The sequence below is a fragment of the Paralichthys olivaceus genome, chromosome 4 (assembly GCF_024713975.1).
Source record: "Paralichthys olivaceus isolate ysfri-2021 chromosome 4, ASM2471397v2, whole genome shotgun sequence".
Taxonomy (NCBI): domain Eukaryota; kingdom Metazoa; phylum Chordata; class Actinopteri; order Pleuronectiformes; family Paralichthyidae; genus Paralichthys; species Paralichthys olivaceus.
The window spans coordinates 9,769,141-9,781,490 of NC_091096.1; the positions used below are offsets into that span (position 1 = coordinate 9,769,141).

Sequence of the window (12,350 nt, forward strand, 5' to 3'; positions counted from 1 at the left end):
TATGATGATAAGCTATGACCAGATAAGATCAGGTAGGAAAGTCCTAAAAAAAAAAACTAATTACAAAAAAACTAATATTGAGATCATTGTCTTTCATAACAATTACGGTAGACCAGCTCCCCCCGGTAAACCCCCCCTGCGCATGTTGCAGTGTGTACGGTACGTATGAAGGAAAGGAGCTGTGATTGGTCGAGCCTCCTCCTGTCCTCCTCACCGGCGCTCCGCTGCATCCGCTGCCGCTGACAAACACTCGCTGAGCGGCCACACACGCTCTGACCTCCGCGGCGAACACAGCGAACCACGCCGGGAAACATGCTCAATAAAGAGTGACCTTTCCGACGGAAGCAGCCGCAGTGTTTTAAAAACCGAAGAGCAGGTGAGTGGAGCCGCTATCCTCCATCAACACGGACCGTGAGAGAAGTTCCCTGTTGGTGAATGAATGACAACATGTCAGTCATGGGGCTGAGGGGGGGGGGGGGGTCCTTCCTGGTGTGAGCATGTGTCGGTTCAGTAAAGACTTAAATAAACAGTGGGTGTTCATGTCGTTCACTTGTTACCGGGACTCAGATAACCTCACAGCCGGGTTTGTTACGGCTCAGCCAGCCTAGGTGTTAGCTTGTCGCGGTTGTTAGCCGCTTCTCGTGTGTGGCTGCTGATGGTGCATGAGATGGCTAAGCTAACTCGTTAGCTTGCCACTTCAGGGACTTGCACACATGCCCATCAGGTTTGTTTTCTCCTGCGTAAAACTATTCGTCATCCGTTCATACTCAGCAATGATGAGTTCCATCTCTCAACAGAAGATGGAAGCAGTAACAGCGAGGGATCATCTCTCTGTTGTTTTGTTAGTGATGCTCATTGAAAAAAAGATATAAGTGATGGAACCAAGTGTTTGCACTGTCCCTACTGTCATTGTTTTATCAGCATATGAGCACACATCACACAGCAGCTAAATAACAACTATCATTCACAGATTCCTCACACAATGAGTATTATACACCTTATTTTCATAGCACTTATCTAAACCAGGATGCAAATGATTCAGAAGAGAACATATATTCACAAAACGCCCATGAAAATAAACACCTGTGCAATACTTAATGATGTGAATCAATGTCAGCATCTGTACTCATCTATCTGGAACAAGCTGTTAATGTCTGCTTTGTGATTTCAGATGGGGTTTGGTTTCTAAAAGACTATTACTAATGAAGCAATTAACGCCCATAGCCGCTCATAAAAATAAACTAACACAGTGTGATTGACATATAAATGACTGTTGGACTGTTTGATCTGCCATTTGAGTGGCTTTTCTATTTACTGATCTTGTCTGGGTTTATATCTTCTTGGTTTTGTGTGAGTGTTTAGTGAGGAATGATGGAGGGCAGGGAAATGTTTCACAGCACAGAAGATTCCTGTTTGTCACATTAACTGGCTCTGGGTTTGTTCTGTTGCCACCTGAGCTCAGCCTCATGTTCATCCAGGCCATGAAATAATTGAATGCCTTTTTCTCATTCCTGTTCTTTTGTAATAGCAGTTGATTGTTGTTTCCTCACGATTCTTGCATTTCAAATGCAGTGCTTCTTGTTTCAAGACCCGCTAACCTCTGTGGCTTAAGGAACAAATATAGAAACAGCATGCAAAGATGTTGCTGACCCCCTCATAATAACTGCTTACAGGCCCAGTTGCATTTCCTCTGGCTTGGGTCCCGACGTTAAGCAAAATATTCAAGGTTTCCTCTATTGATGCAGGCGCTGATATGTCACATATGATTTTTGAGATTGTTGGGATGCATGTTATCAGCTCGTCTTTCCTATCTGTCGGCTTGTGTCAACATGATTCTGTGTTTTCTCTGTCTTCGTGTGGAGCTCATTTCGAAAAGGATTATGACGATCTTTCAAGGCTTTGTTTCTCAGACCATGGACTAAATCACTTCTGTCTACATCCAGATTAAAGACTGGCCACTGTCGTCAGCGTGTGTAATCCGTGACTAGTGGGTTTCTGTGAATATAAGGGAGTGTCAGACAGTACTGATTGTTGAAGTTTCATATTGTGCCAAGGTGTGACGATGTCATGTGTAAAGGTCACGTTAGTGGTTCAAGGTCTTGATAGTCGGAAGCAATGACTTTAACAATCCATTGACATCTGGGACTTTCACATTCATTCAGACAATAAAACTTCAGATTGACATGAGTGGATTTCTTTTTATCTTTGATCTCAGGGCAAGCCAACTTTAATAGGAGGTGATAAGAAGTTAGAAGCTCTGTAAGTGTCCTCACATTGTCTTCGCACATATTGTACAACCACTCAAGTGTAAAAACTGTCACAAACCTGGTATCATTCAGAAACCTTGTCTAACCCAAGATACATTTTTAACTCAGTTTCTATTTTCCTCTCTCAGCAGCTTTCTACCAGTGCACCTTCCAGACCAGTGGCTGTCCACCATGTTGTCCAGGTTGAGGACAGCCTGGTCCCTGAGGCCCTGTGTCTCTGTTTGCAGATGGGCACACACGAAAGACAAGGGCAAGCCCCTCATGCTCAACCCTCGCACCAACAAAGTGAGTGGATTCATGAAATGTGTTTGTGTGTCTGCATCTTTACGGACATGCTTGTTTAAACAGATGGCAGCTTTAACACGACTTGCATCATTGATCCATGCCAATTATGTCACAGTGTAAAGTAAGCTAATTGACATGGAAGGAAATAATGTATGTCAAGAACCTGACTGCAGGCCATAACTGCAGCATATGTAATGTAAATGTCAATTTCTAAACTGTCAAATTTGTGGCTGTAGATAATTGTTACTTTTCTTCATATAACTTCACTATATTTTTTTGCTCCCTCACTTTGTCCCATACAAGGTGTACATTTAACAGCAGAGTTATATTGTAATGCAAAGGATTGGAATTGACTGGAATTCTTGCAAACTGTTTGTTATTACAATAGTTTCCCATTTTTCTCTTTGAAAACAAAAAGTTACATTTCCGTAGATTTGAGGACATTTTATTTGACCCCCAGATTATAATATTTCTACTAAAAGTGTAAAAGTATTCACATGTAATGATCACCAAATAAGGAGATACACTGAGCAGTGTGAAGTCAATACAGGACAAACATGACCACCAGCCAGAATCAGCTGGCTGGTGGCTGCTGTTTATGTTCCCCTGCTGTCTGACTCAGCCTCTCGTCTCACACTTGGTTTGAATTGATCCCTGAAGGGGAGGATTCTCTGGCTTCTATGAGACTAAACATATTAATTATGTCATTTTAATCTGTTCAAAGCAGCTGTACTTTGCACTTGGAGCAGAATTAAAACTAAAAACCCACATTAGTGTTTCTAAATAGTGTTTTGACTCATGCCATATTTATTGAGAAGAAGAACCTAACATGATTTTTGTTCTGAACTCTTTACCTCACAAAATAATTGCCTCTTAAATCTGGGATGACAACATTTTATACATTTCATAGAACAACTGAATTTGTAAACTTAACAAAGCTGAAAAGCTGAATTGTCTTTTGGGTTTCTAAGCAAACCTAGCATCACAGTTGGGTGTGGTCAGAAAGGTCTGTGAAATAATTGCTCGGTGTGATATTCTATGTGTACTACTGCCTTGTGTTTAAAAGGCCCTGTGTAAATAAACATGCCATGCACTTGTAACCACACCCGACAGGACTGTCTCCTCCACATATCTGCAGCATGATGAGGACATCACCTGACCAAAAAACTCTTCTCAGCTGGTGGAACTTGCTTCCTGATGTATATTTGAGACCCTTTACAGATGTGTCTCACATTGTTTGGTAGCTTGAATTTGACATTTTTGATTCATGCTGTGTAATTTTTGGCTAGAAGGAGTTTGATATCAGGTTTCTTTCATGACTTTAAGTAACAAATTACTTTTGTAAGACGAGCCTGTGGCTGCTAGAAGTGACAGGATCTCACACTGTGCAGGTTTTGCTAAACTTAGAGTCTTGACATTTTGTGCTAATAATAGACATGCCATGCTCCATGTGAACTGGTCACAGGCCAGCTGGACCTTGGTCCTAGAAACACTCTACACACAGCATCTACTTTCACATTGCATTTCCTATTGTGCTCATTTTATTTAGTTTGCATCATCATGACTGCTGTGCTCACTTGCTCACTTAATCATCAAGGATTGAATGGACCCTTTATATTTTAATACTTTATATTTACATAGTGAGCAGGTCCTCTTTTTTACAGTAGCCCAAACTGCACAAACTAAAAACATTTTTTTATGGCTACCACATGTTCTCTTTAATGTTTGCAACTTCACATCGAGTTCTCACGAAATTCTACTTTTCTTATCACACATTCCACCTACTGCATGTGGCTGATTTGCCCCAAACTGCATACCACCCATTATATTCAAGTCAGCTGTGTCTGAAAACGACATGAACTGAATCGTTCACATTGCACACTCAGCAAGATGAAAATTAAAGAATTAAAGTTGTATTAAAATAAATAATAATAATAAAATGATGCTGTGCTGTGCACTACCCCAATTCACACACGCAACACATCAAATACAAACTTTCACCACATTTACACAAATTACGTGACTTCCTGTAGGTAAAATCTCTTTGCAGGATCGATTGTCCACCTGGAATAATTTAATTAACACACTATAAATATTGAAGAAATGTAACCTAAAAAATTTTGTCCAGAAATTCAGCAGTTTAGAAAACAATTACAGTGTTTTGTCCATTAGAAAGTAAAAAGCTTTCTGACTTACAGAAGGACAAAGCAGATAATATCAACAGATTTATTTAAGATTCTCAAACATTACACATAACTTTTCAGGAAATACATTATTTTATAGTTTATAGATAAAGCTAATTTCCCAGACCAACTTGAGCACTGATGATAGACGCTGAACAGATTTCTGAGGAAACCAGGTTTCTAACTTTCATTTAAGCCCGAAAAGGGAAGAGCAGAATCTGGATATCAGAGGTTTGCAGCTTGTTGCACGATGTCGAGAGGAATTGAGTACCAGAGCTCTGTGAAAAGAAAGGCTGCATCAGCATGACTCAGCATTTTGCTTCGGGAGCCCCCAGCTTTCATATCTCACACAAGCCCTTCCCCAGCCCCAGAATTAATGGCCTCCATATGTTCCCCCCCATACATCACACAGGGCTGGTAAACCCACATGCACAGGAACATGAAAACACTTTACTGCCCTCGCTCAACGCCCCCATCCTCTATTTTACAAATGGGTGTTTCTGCCTACAGCGTTCCTCATTGGCTTCTTAGAGGCTACTCCCCTCTCTTAACTCCTATTCCTCCTTTACCCTGCTGCAGTTTATTTCCTCCTGCTCTCCTTCCTTTCACCCAGCTGCCAGTTTCTCATGTCAAGTGTCATAGGTCACGTCTGTCTCAGGGCTCAGACGCCCTCTTTCGACAAAACTGCATCACAGTATGTGATTGAGTACGTTTTCGGGACAACTAAAAAGGAGGAGTTGCACCAAAGAGCTTTATAGTCATGATAAAGGAACAATAACACTAGTATGAAGGAAAACAGGGTAAAGCAAAATAAAGAAAATAAGATAAGATTTAAAAATTATATTATAGAGTAAAGAGAGAATCAGGCCTGATTAAACATCAAACAGAGATTGAGGTTTACATATGAAAGCCTTAATTCAATATTGACAATAATGTGGAATGAAAATAAGTCTTAGTTAGAAATGATCTGGTCTCCCCCACTCACTCCTCTCTCTGTTTCTCTGTGTTTCTCTCCAGGGCATGGCCTTCTCTCTACAGGAGCGACAGATGTTAGGGATACATGGTCTGTTGCCGCCAAAAGTTGAGACCCAAGACATTCAGGCCATGCGTTTTCAGAAAAATCTCAAGAAAATGACTGATCCCCTTGAGAAGTGAGGCCATATATTGTTGGAGAGTTAGACTGAAGCCACAAAATGCTTTTCTTTGAAGCAACTGTTAATAATATATTAATGTTAAAAATGTCCTTAGAGCAATTCCTAAATTGCCATTGCTTTCCATGCAGGTACATCTACTTGATGGGCATCCAGGAGAGAAATGAGAAGCTTTTCTATAGAGTGTTGATGGAAGACATAGAGGACCTGATGCCAATAGTTTACACTCCCACTGTGGGCCTGGCCTGCACACAATATGGACACATCTTTAGAAGACCAAAGTAAGGAAGCAGTAAAAAATTCAAAAATCAGCTCCAGACAAAAGCAAAATGAATATATTTACATGTAATTAAAGGGTTCTGCTGGATTAGGCAAAGGCTTTGATTGGAGCAGTTGACATTTTATTATAAAGCTGAATAGATCTGTATTTTACCTTCTTTTTTATTTAGAGGTTTGTTCATCTCCATTCTGGACAAAGGACACATTCGCTCCATCCTGGACAACTGGCCAGAGACTAATGTCTCAGTAAGTAAAACCTCATTCAATCCTCTTAGACTAATATATAAGATTTTTAAAAAAAATACAGTGTGGATTTTGACATTGTAGGGTGATGATAATCAGTAGATAGAAATCCTATAACTGTCCTTATTTTCTACATTCCCCTGGTTAATGTCCAGTTCAATATTACTCACAGCTGTGCATTTGTAAAATTTGCTTACTAACACACTTCTTTTTACCCCCCCCCCCATCTCTCTCTCTCTCTCTCTGTGTCCCTACTCCGCAGGCAGTAGTAGTTACTGATGGAGAGCGTATTTTAGGATTAGGGGACCTTGGCGTTTATGGAATGGGTATCCCTGTTGGAAAACTTTGCCTGTACACCGCCTGTGCTGGCATCAGACCTGAGAAGTGTCTGCCTGTGACGATAGATGTTGGCACAAACAATGAGGTAGGAAGGCTGTGTTTTCTGATCACTGTGTCTGTACTTTTTTGGCGAGAGAAGGAAAAACTGCTCATCCATCTCATATTTGTTCCCTTCAGACCCTCCTGAGAGATCCACTGTACATGGGCCTGTACCAGAAGCGAGACCAATCTCAAGCCTACGATGATTTGATTGATGAGTTCATGGAAGCTGTGGTGGAAAAATATGGACAGGACACGCTGATCCAATTTGAGGACTTCGGGAACCACAATGCCTTCCGCTTCCTCAGGAAGTATAGAGAGAAGTACTGCACCTTCAATGACGACATCCAAGGTTCACACATAACCACTCACACAGATTTACAAGTTGTACTTTGTAATGTTATGTGTTATATATTTTTCTTTGAGCACATACTTTAGGAAAACCAAATGAAATATTTGATATGTTACTGCTGCAAGAGACCGTTTGGAACAGCTGTATTATATTTATTTAATTATATAGAGTTGTGTTATATGGGAATTGAACCAAGAAATGTGAAAAGTGAATGGACCCACTCTACCCCTGTACCTTAAAACAAATGGGGACAAATCTGTTCTCTTTAAGGCAGGTACTTAACTGTATGCTGTTCTGTATTTTGCATATTTCCAGGCACTGCTTCTGTAGCTCTGGCTGGTCTGTTAGCAGCTCAGAGAGCTGTTGGCAAACCCATCACTGAACACCGGGTTCTTTTCTTGGGAGCTGGAGAGGTAAGATAACATTTAATGGTCAATCTTTGTTTCTTACACCCCCCCTTTTTTTTATTTCTGCAATTTGGAACACAAAATCCCATGTGTCAAAAAAAGTAGGTCCATTTGTAAGAGTTATACTGCCCACTGCTGACAGGAGCTGGGGAAACAAATTAGAAATAATTGTCAAGATTTCTGAAGGATCAAAACTGTGGTCAGCATTCAACTGAACATTTAATGGAAAATTAGGATTTCTTAAGTCGTTCCCTTATAAAAAAAATAAATAAAATAAGGGTTAAACACTTAATGAGGTTATTTTCTCTACAGGCCGCCCTTGGTATTGCCAATCTGATTGTCATGGCCATGATGGAGTCAGGAGTGTCCCAAGCTGAAGCCAGAAAAAAGATCTGGATGTATGACAAACATGGCTTACTAGTAAAGGTTAGTGTAGCTGTATGACTTGCTGTCTGGCTCCTCGCTGTTTGTACAACATGTAATTGGTGCACAGTGGTAATGATTTATTGTTACCATTGCTGTACTGTATGTTGCTGTAGGACAGACCGCAGGAAACAGACAGCAATCAGGAGGTGTTTGTCCACGACAGTCCAGGAGACATACAGAGCTTCCTAGATGCTGTCAACACGATTAAACCCACGGCTATCATAGGTACGGAACCTTTTCTACACTCATGTAACTTTAAAGCCTCTTGGTGCAATCTGCAATGATTTTAGTTTAAGAGCTGCTAATAAAGAATCGTAAAATGTATGTTTTTACTTAGTACATGCAATCAAATCTGGCAGAGTGAATAATTAGATGTTTATTATTTTTATTTCTTCAAGCTGTTAAGACTAACTTGTTGTAATTTTGGGGTTATTGCAAGTATACTGTCTATAAGTTGGTACTTTTACAGTAGATGAAAAGTCCACAGCAATTATTGTTTCCCCTGCCCACTTTCAGGTGTCGCAGGAGCTGGACGTCTGTTCACCGACGATGTCATCAAGGCCATGGCAGCCCTGAACGAACGACCAATCATCTTTGCCCTGAGTAACCCAACCAATAGAGCAGAGTGCACAGCAGAGGATGCCTACACTCTCACTGATGTACGCAGCTCTTTCCTTCTGTTTGTATAACTCGTAAACCAAGCATTAATCGTTCCTGTCAAACCACTGTCTGTCTTTTTCTTCATCTCTTTCCTCTTTGTTTTCTGTCCCACAGGGCAGATGTCTTTTTGCCAGTGGGAGCCCATTTGGTCCAGTGACTCTGAGCGATGGCCGTGTCTTCACTCCTGGACAAGGGAACAATGCCTACATCTTCCCAGGTGAAAAGACAGTTGAAGTGATATGAGGACTTGCAGTGGTCAATAGTGTGAACAATGACCAAAGCCAAGTGTTTACATTTCCACATTTGATTATTCTGATGGTAAATATTTAAAGCACATGCTGTGTGTTTGCTGCAGGTGTGGCCCTGGCTGTGATCCTGAGCGGAGTGAGACACATCAGTGACACAGTGTTCTTAGAGGCTGCCAAGGTCTGAAGTAGTGTGACGTAGCTCTCCATCCTATCTTTGAACTTGCCCTCTCCCCATTCTGCATTCTTGCCGTCTCTGTCTTGTATGCATTTGCTTCGTAACCTCCTCTAAATCCTCTTTAACCCTTTGCTGTCTCCTCTTCTCTCTCTTTCTAGACTCTGGCATAACAGCTAATGGATGAGAATCCTGCTTTTCACTTGTTCCATCTGTGTTCTTCCCTCTTTTGCTGAAATGATAAAAATCACAAAAGCCTCTTTTTGCAAAAAATTTATATTAATGACACTTTTATTTGCGTGGTGTTAATATTAGTAGCAGTGATTTGGTCGTTTCTTTAACTAGAGCTAACAATTCTTATTTTTCATAGATCTTATTATCCTTATTTTGTTTCATATCTCTCAAACAGCAGGCTGTATATATAGCATAGTAGTAGTGGCCATGGCTGTGCTGTTGAGACCAACAAAGAAATGTATCTTGTGACTAAAATTGATTTTATACTTCCAGACTCTTGCAGAGCAGCTGACTGATAAAGAGCTGGAAGAAGGCCGACTTTATCCTCCTCTTTCCAACATCAGAGACGTTTCTGTCCAGATGGCTGTCAAGGTATGTCTGTGGAAAGTTTGGCCACTGATTTACCTGTTAATGTTAATTCAAATCTTAACAGTTCCTGGCTTAAGTTACCCTCTAGATCTGATTCTCCAAATTCATGAGCCTGACAAACTTAACCAGATGAAACACTAACATTGCTTTCAACAACTTCTCAAAACAACATTTTGGTAGCATGAGTCTGCTTCCCAGTTAGACTTTGCTGTAGTTGCTTTTCTGTTTCCATCTGACAGTCTAAACGCTCTCTTTCTTGCTACAGGTGGTGGAGTTTGTCTATGCTAAAGGCATGGCGTTCCGCTACCCTGAGCCTGAGGACAAGAACAGCTTTGTACGAGCTACTGTCTGGGACATCAACTATGACTCCTTCCTGCCTGACACCTATGACTGGCCCGCTGTCAGCTTCAGCCCCAAGACTAAATAGAAACAGAAGAAATCCTCATTGTTACCCAGGTCATAATGTCACTATCTTTCTTTGTCTTCCACTTTATTCTTAATCACAGATGTTCTGAGATGATCATAGTTATGTTAGTGCTATTGAAGAAAGGGCAGTAGTAACCCCTCATTGCTCTCATGTCACTGCATTTGCACTAATCCAGTCTTATAAGATCTGTGAAAAGGTTGAGTGGAAGGTGCTACTGAGAAAGATTTGGACATTTGAATGGGAACGACCATTCTCTCCTCAAATCACAGTTGTTTTCATATCTTCTCTGCATCTTGTGCAAACCTTCACAGAACAAGAGGGCCATCTGGTGGTGGAAATCTGGTTTTGCTGTAAAATCTCATACATTTAACTCATTACAGAAACACCAAAACACAAACATTAGGTAAATAACATAATGCTTTATCCTAATCCAAACGCTGTAGGGGAAAATTACTTAAGGTAGAAATAGATTTTTGGAAGACAGTGGAGAGGACTGTAATGATTTGTGCCACATTTGCATCAGCATACACTCCATTTCCCTTTAAGAAATGGCCCATAATACTCTTCACCTATTTTAAGAGGTAGTATTTCACTCCATAGTTATTTATTTTAGTTGTGTACACTCCTAATTCAAAACCCCATTCCGATCTTTTCACATTGTTTCACATCAGGTGGACCTTTAGCGTCATAACAGCTGGTCAAAGACATAAAGACTTATTTTTAAACCATGTTAATTTGTCTACACTGATCATCAGTACAAGTCCAGATGAACAGAATGCTAAAGAGTTGAGAAAGAAAGAGAAAACAGTGTAGCTGAAAGAAGAAATGAAGTTAGAAATGAAGACACTTTAACGGAAAGTTTTCCGATTTTATGAAGGAAAATCAAATGAAATTTATATCATAAGAAGTTGACAACACATCCAGTGTCCACTCCAATATTGTTTTTCTTCAAACATTCTTTCCTAGAATTTATTTTGTTTCATTTTTTGTGATATTATCAATGTTTTTGCTAAGTCATCCCCACTATTTTGCTTAAGTGTGAAATCCAAATGAATCTAATCTATATCTTAAATATCTAAACAAATGTGTGCAGTATAAAATAATTAGATAAAATCATTATTTTCTACCTAAACTATATTTTACTTACTGTACATGCACTTTTGCAGAAACAGACTGTCCACAGAAAGTGTATTTATAAAGCTGTGTGTCCGTGTGTGTGTGTGTGTTTAGCAGGTTGGTGAGGTTGTGAGTTTTGCTCAAGTCAACACACGTCTGCTCTCTGTAGTGGTCGACCATGATCTAGAACAAACTGCAAGTCATAGTGTCTATTTACCAACACAAAGGTGGTTAAAGCTTTGCTTGTGTATCAAGTTATGAACTTGTTTTTCCTTTATTTTGAAATGGAAATTGTTTCTTGCTCGTAATTTACGCTGCAAGCTTCTCAAAAATCATATAATCCTCATAAAAACATAGCGAACAAATAGCGCTGCTGACAGAGGTCACAGACATCCTGACCTTTTAATGTGGTTTTCATTCTCACGTTGTTATGATAAAAACACGTCCATACCTCAAAATGATCCTTAGCTACTACTCGTGCTCTGTTTGGATGCAAAAGGGTGATGATGCCTAAAAGATGGATCGGTGCTGTCAATATTTATTTGTATGAAGTAACCCATTACAATAAAACAGCCTGGTAGTCTATTTTAGTTGTACACAAGGGCATTAGCATTAGCAGTTTCTACAGTATGTAAACATATATATGTATTACTCCTCCAGGATGTTGTTTAGGACCTTCCTGCACTGAAGTGCCTGCAGTTCAGTGTATTCAGTCACTCCATGTTCCACACTGTAGACAGGATGAGGTCATTTTGTAGTATTCAACATGCAGCTTTTCTCCTCACACTCAGAACTTCTGGAGTAGTTTTATTTGAATGAAACGATATGTAGAAACTGTTACACCTCATCAAGTGTTGACTCGCTCTGTGTAGTTGTTGAGAACTGTAATTGTCCAGTATGAGTTGTTACTGTGTGGTGTTCAGTGACTGTTCGGCTCATGTCATTCCTGTCGTCCCTCCATATTTCATATGTGCATTTGTTTTGTGCAGCGTCCACCGAGTTTCTGAAGTTTGTTTTCGTTAAATTGCCTCAGTGTTTGTACGCAGAGAGCGGCATGTTTGTGACGTTAAAGTGCAGAATAAAACCATTTTACACTGACTCCCTTGTCTGCTGTATTTATCAAAGTTTTCAGGGGCTGATTCATTCACATTTT

General features: G+C 40.1%; 1 protein-coding gene across 4 annotated transcripts; it reads left to right on the forward strand.

Moving 5' to 3' along the window:
* Window positions 1-143: 143 nt before the first annotated feature.
* On the forward strand, window positions 144-12,295 carry me2 (malic enzyme 2, NAD(+)-dependent, mitochondrial). Of its 4 annotated transcripts, none has more exons than XM_020102734.2 (16): window positions 151-376; window positions 2,216-2,259; window positions 2,399-2,552; window positions 5,753-5,886; window positions 6,018-6,167; window positions 6,336-6,411; window positions 6,671-6,832; window positions 6,925-7,138; window positions 7,454-7,551; window positions 7,858-7,971; window positions 8,085-8,196; window positions 8,488-8,630; window positions 8,746-8,848; window positions 8,987-9,057; window positions 9,559-9,657; window positions 9,920-12,295. In XM_020102734.2, the coding sequence occupies exons 3-16, from the start codon at window positions 2,439-2,441 to the stop codon at window positions 10,079-10,081; spliced, it is 1,752 nt and encodes a 583-aa protein (XP_019958293.1). In that variant the 5' UTR covers window positions 151-376; window positions 2,216-2,259; window positions 2,399-2,438; the 3' UTR covers window positions 10,082-12,295. The 4 variants fall into 4 exon arrangements, with proteins under 4 accessions (XP_019958291.1, XP_019958293.1, XP_019958290.1 ...); XM_020102733.2 differs by having other exon boundaries at window positions 189-376; window positions 2,396-2,552; XM_020102732.2 differs by lacking the exon at window positions 2,216-2,259 and having other exon boundaries at window positions 144-376.
* The last annotated feature ends 55 nt before the right edge of the window (window positions 12,296-12,350 follow it).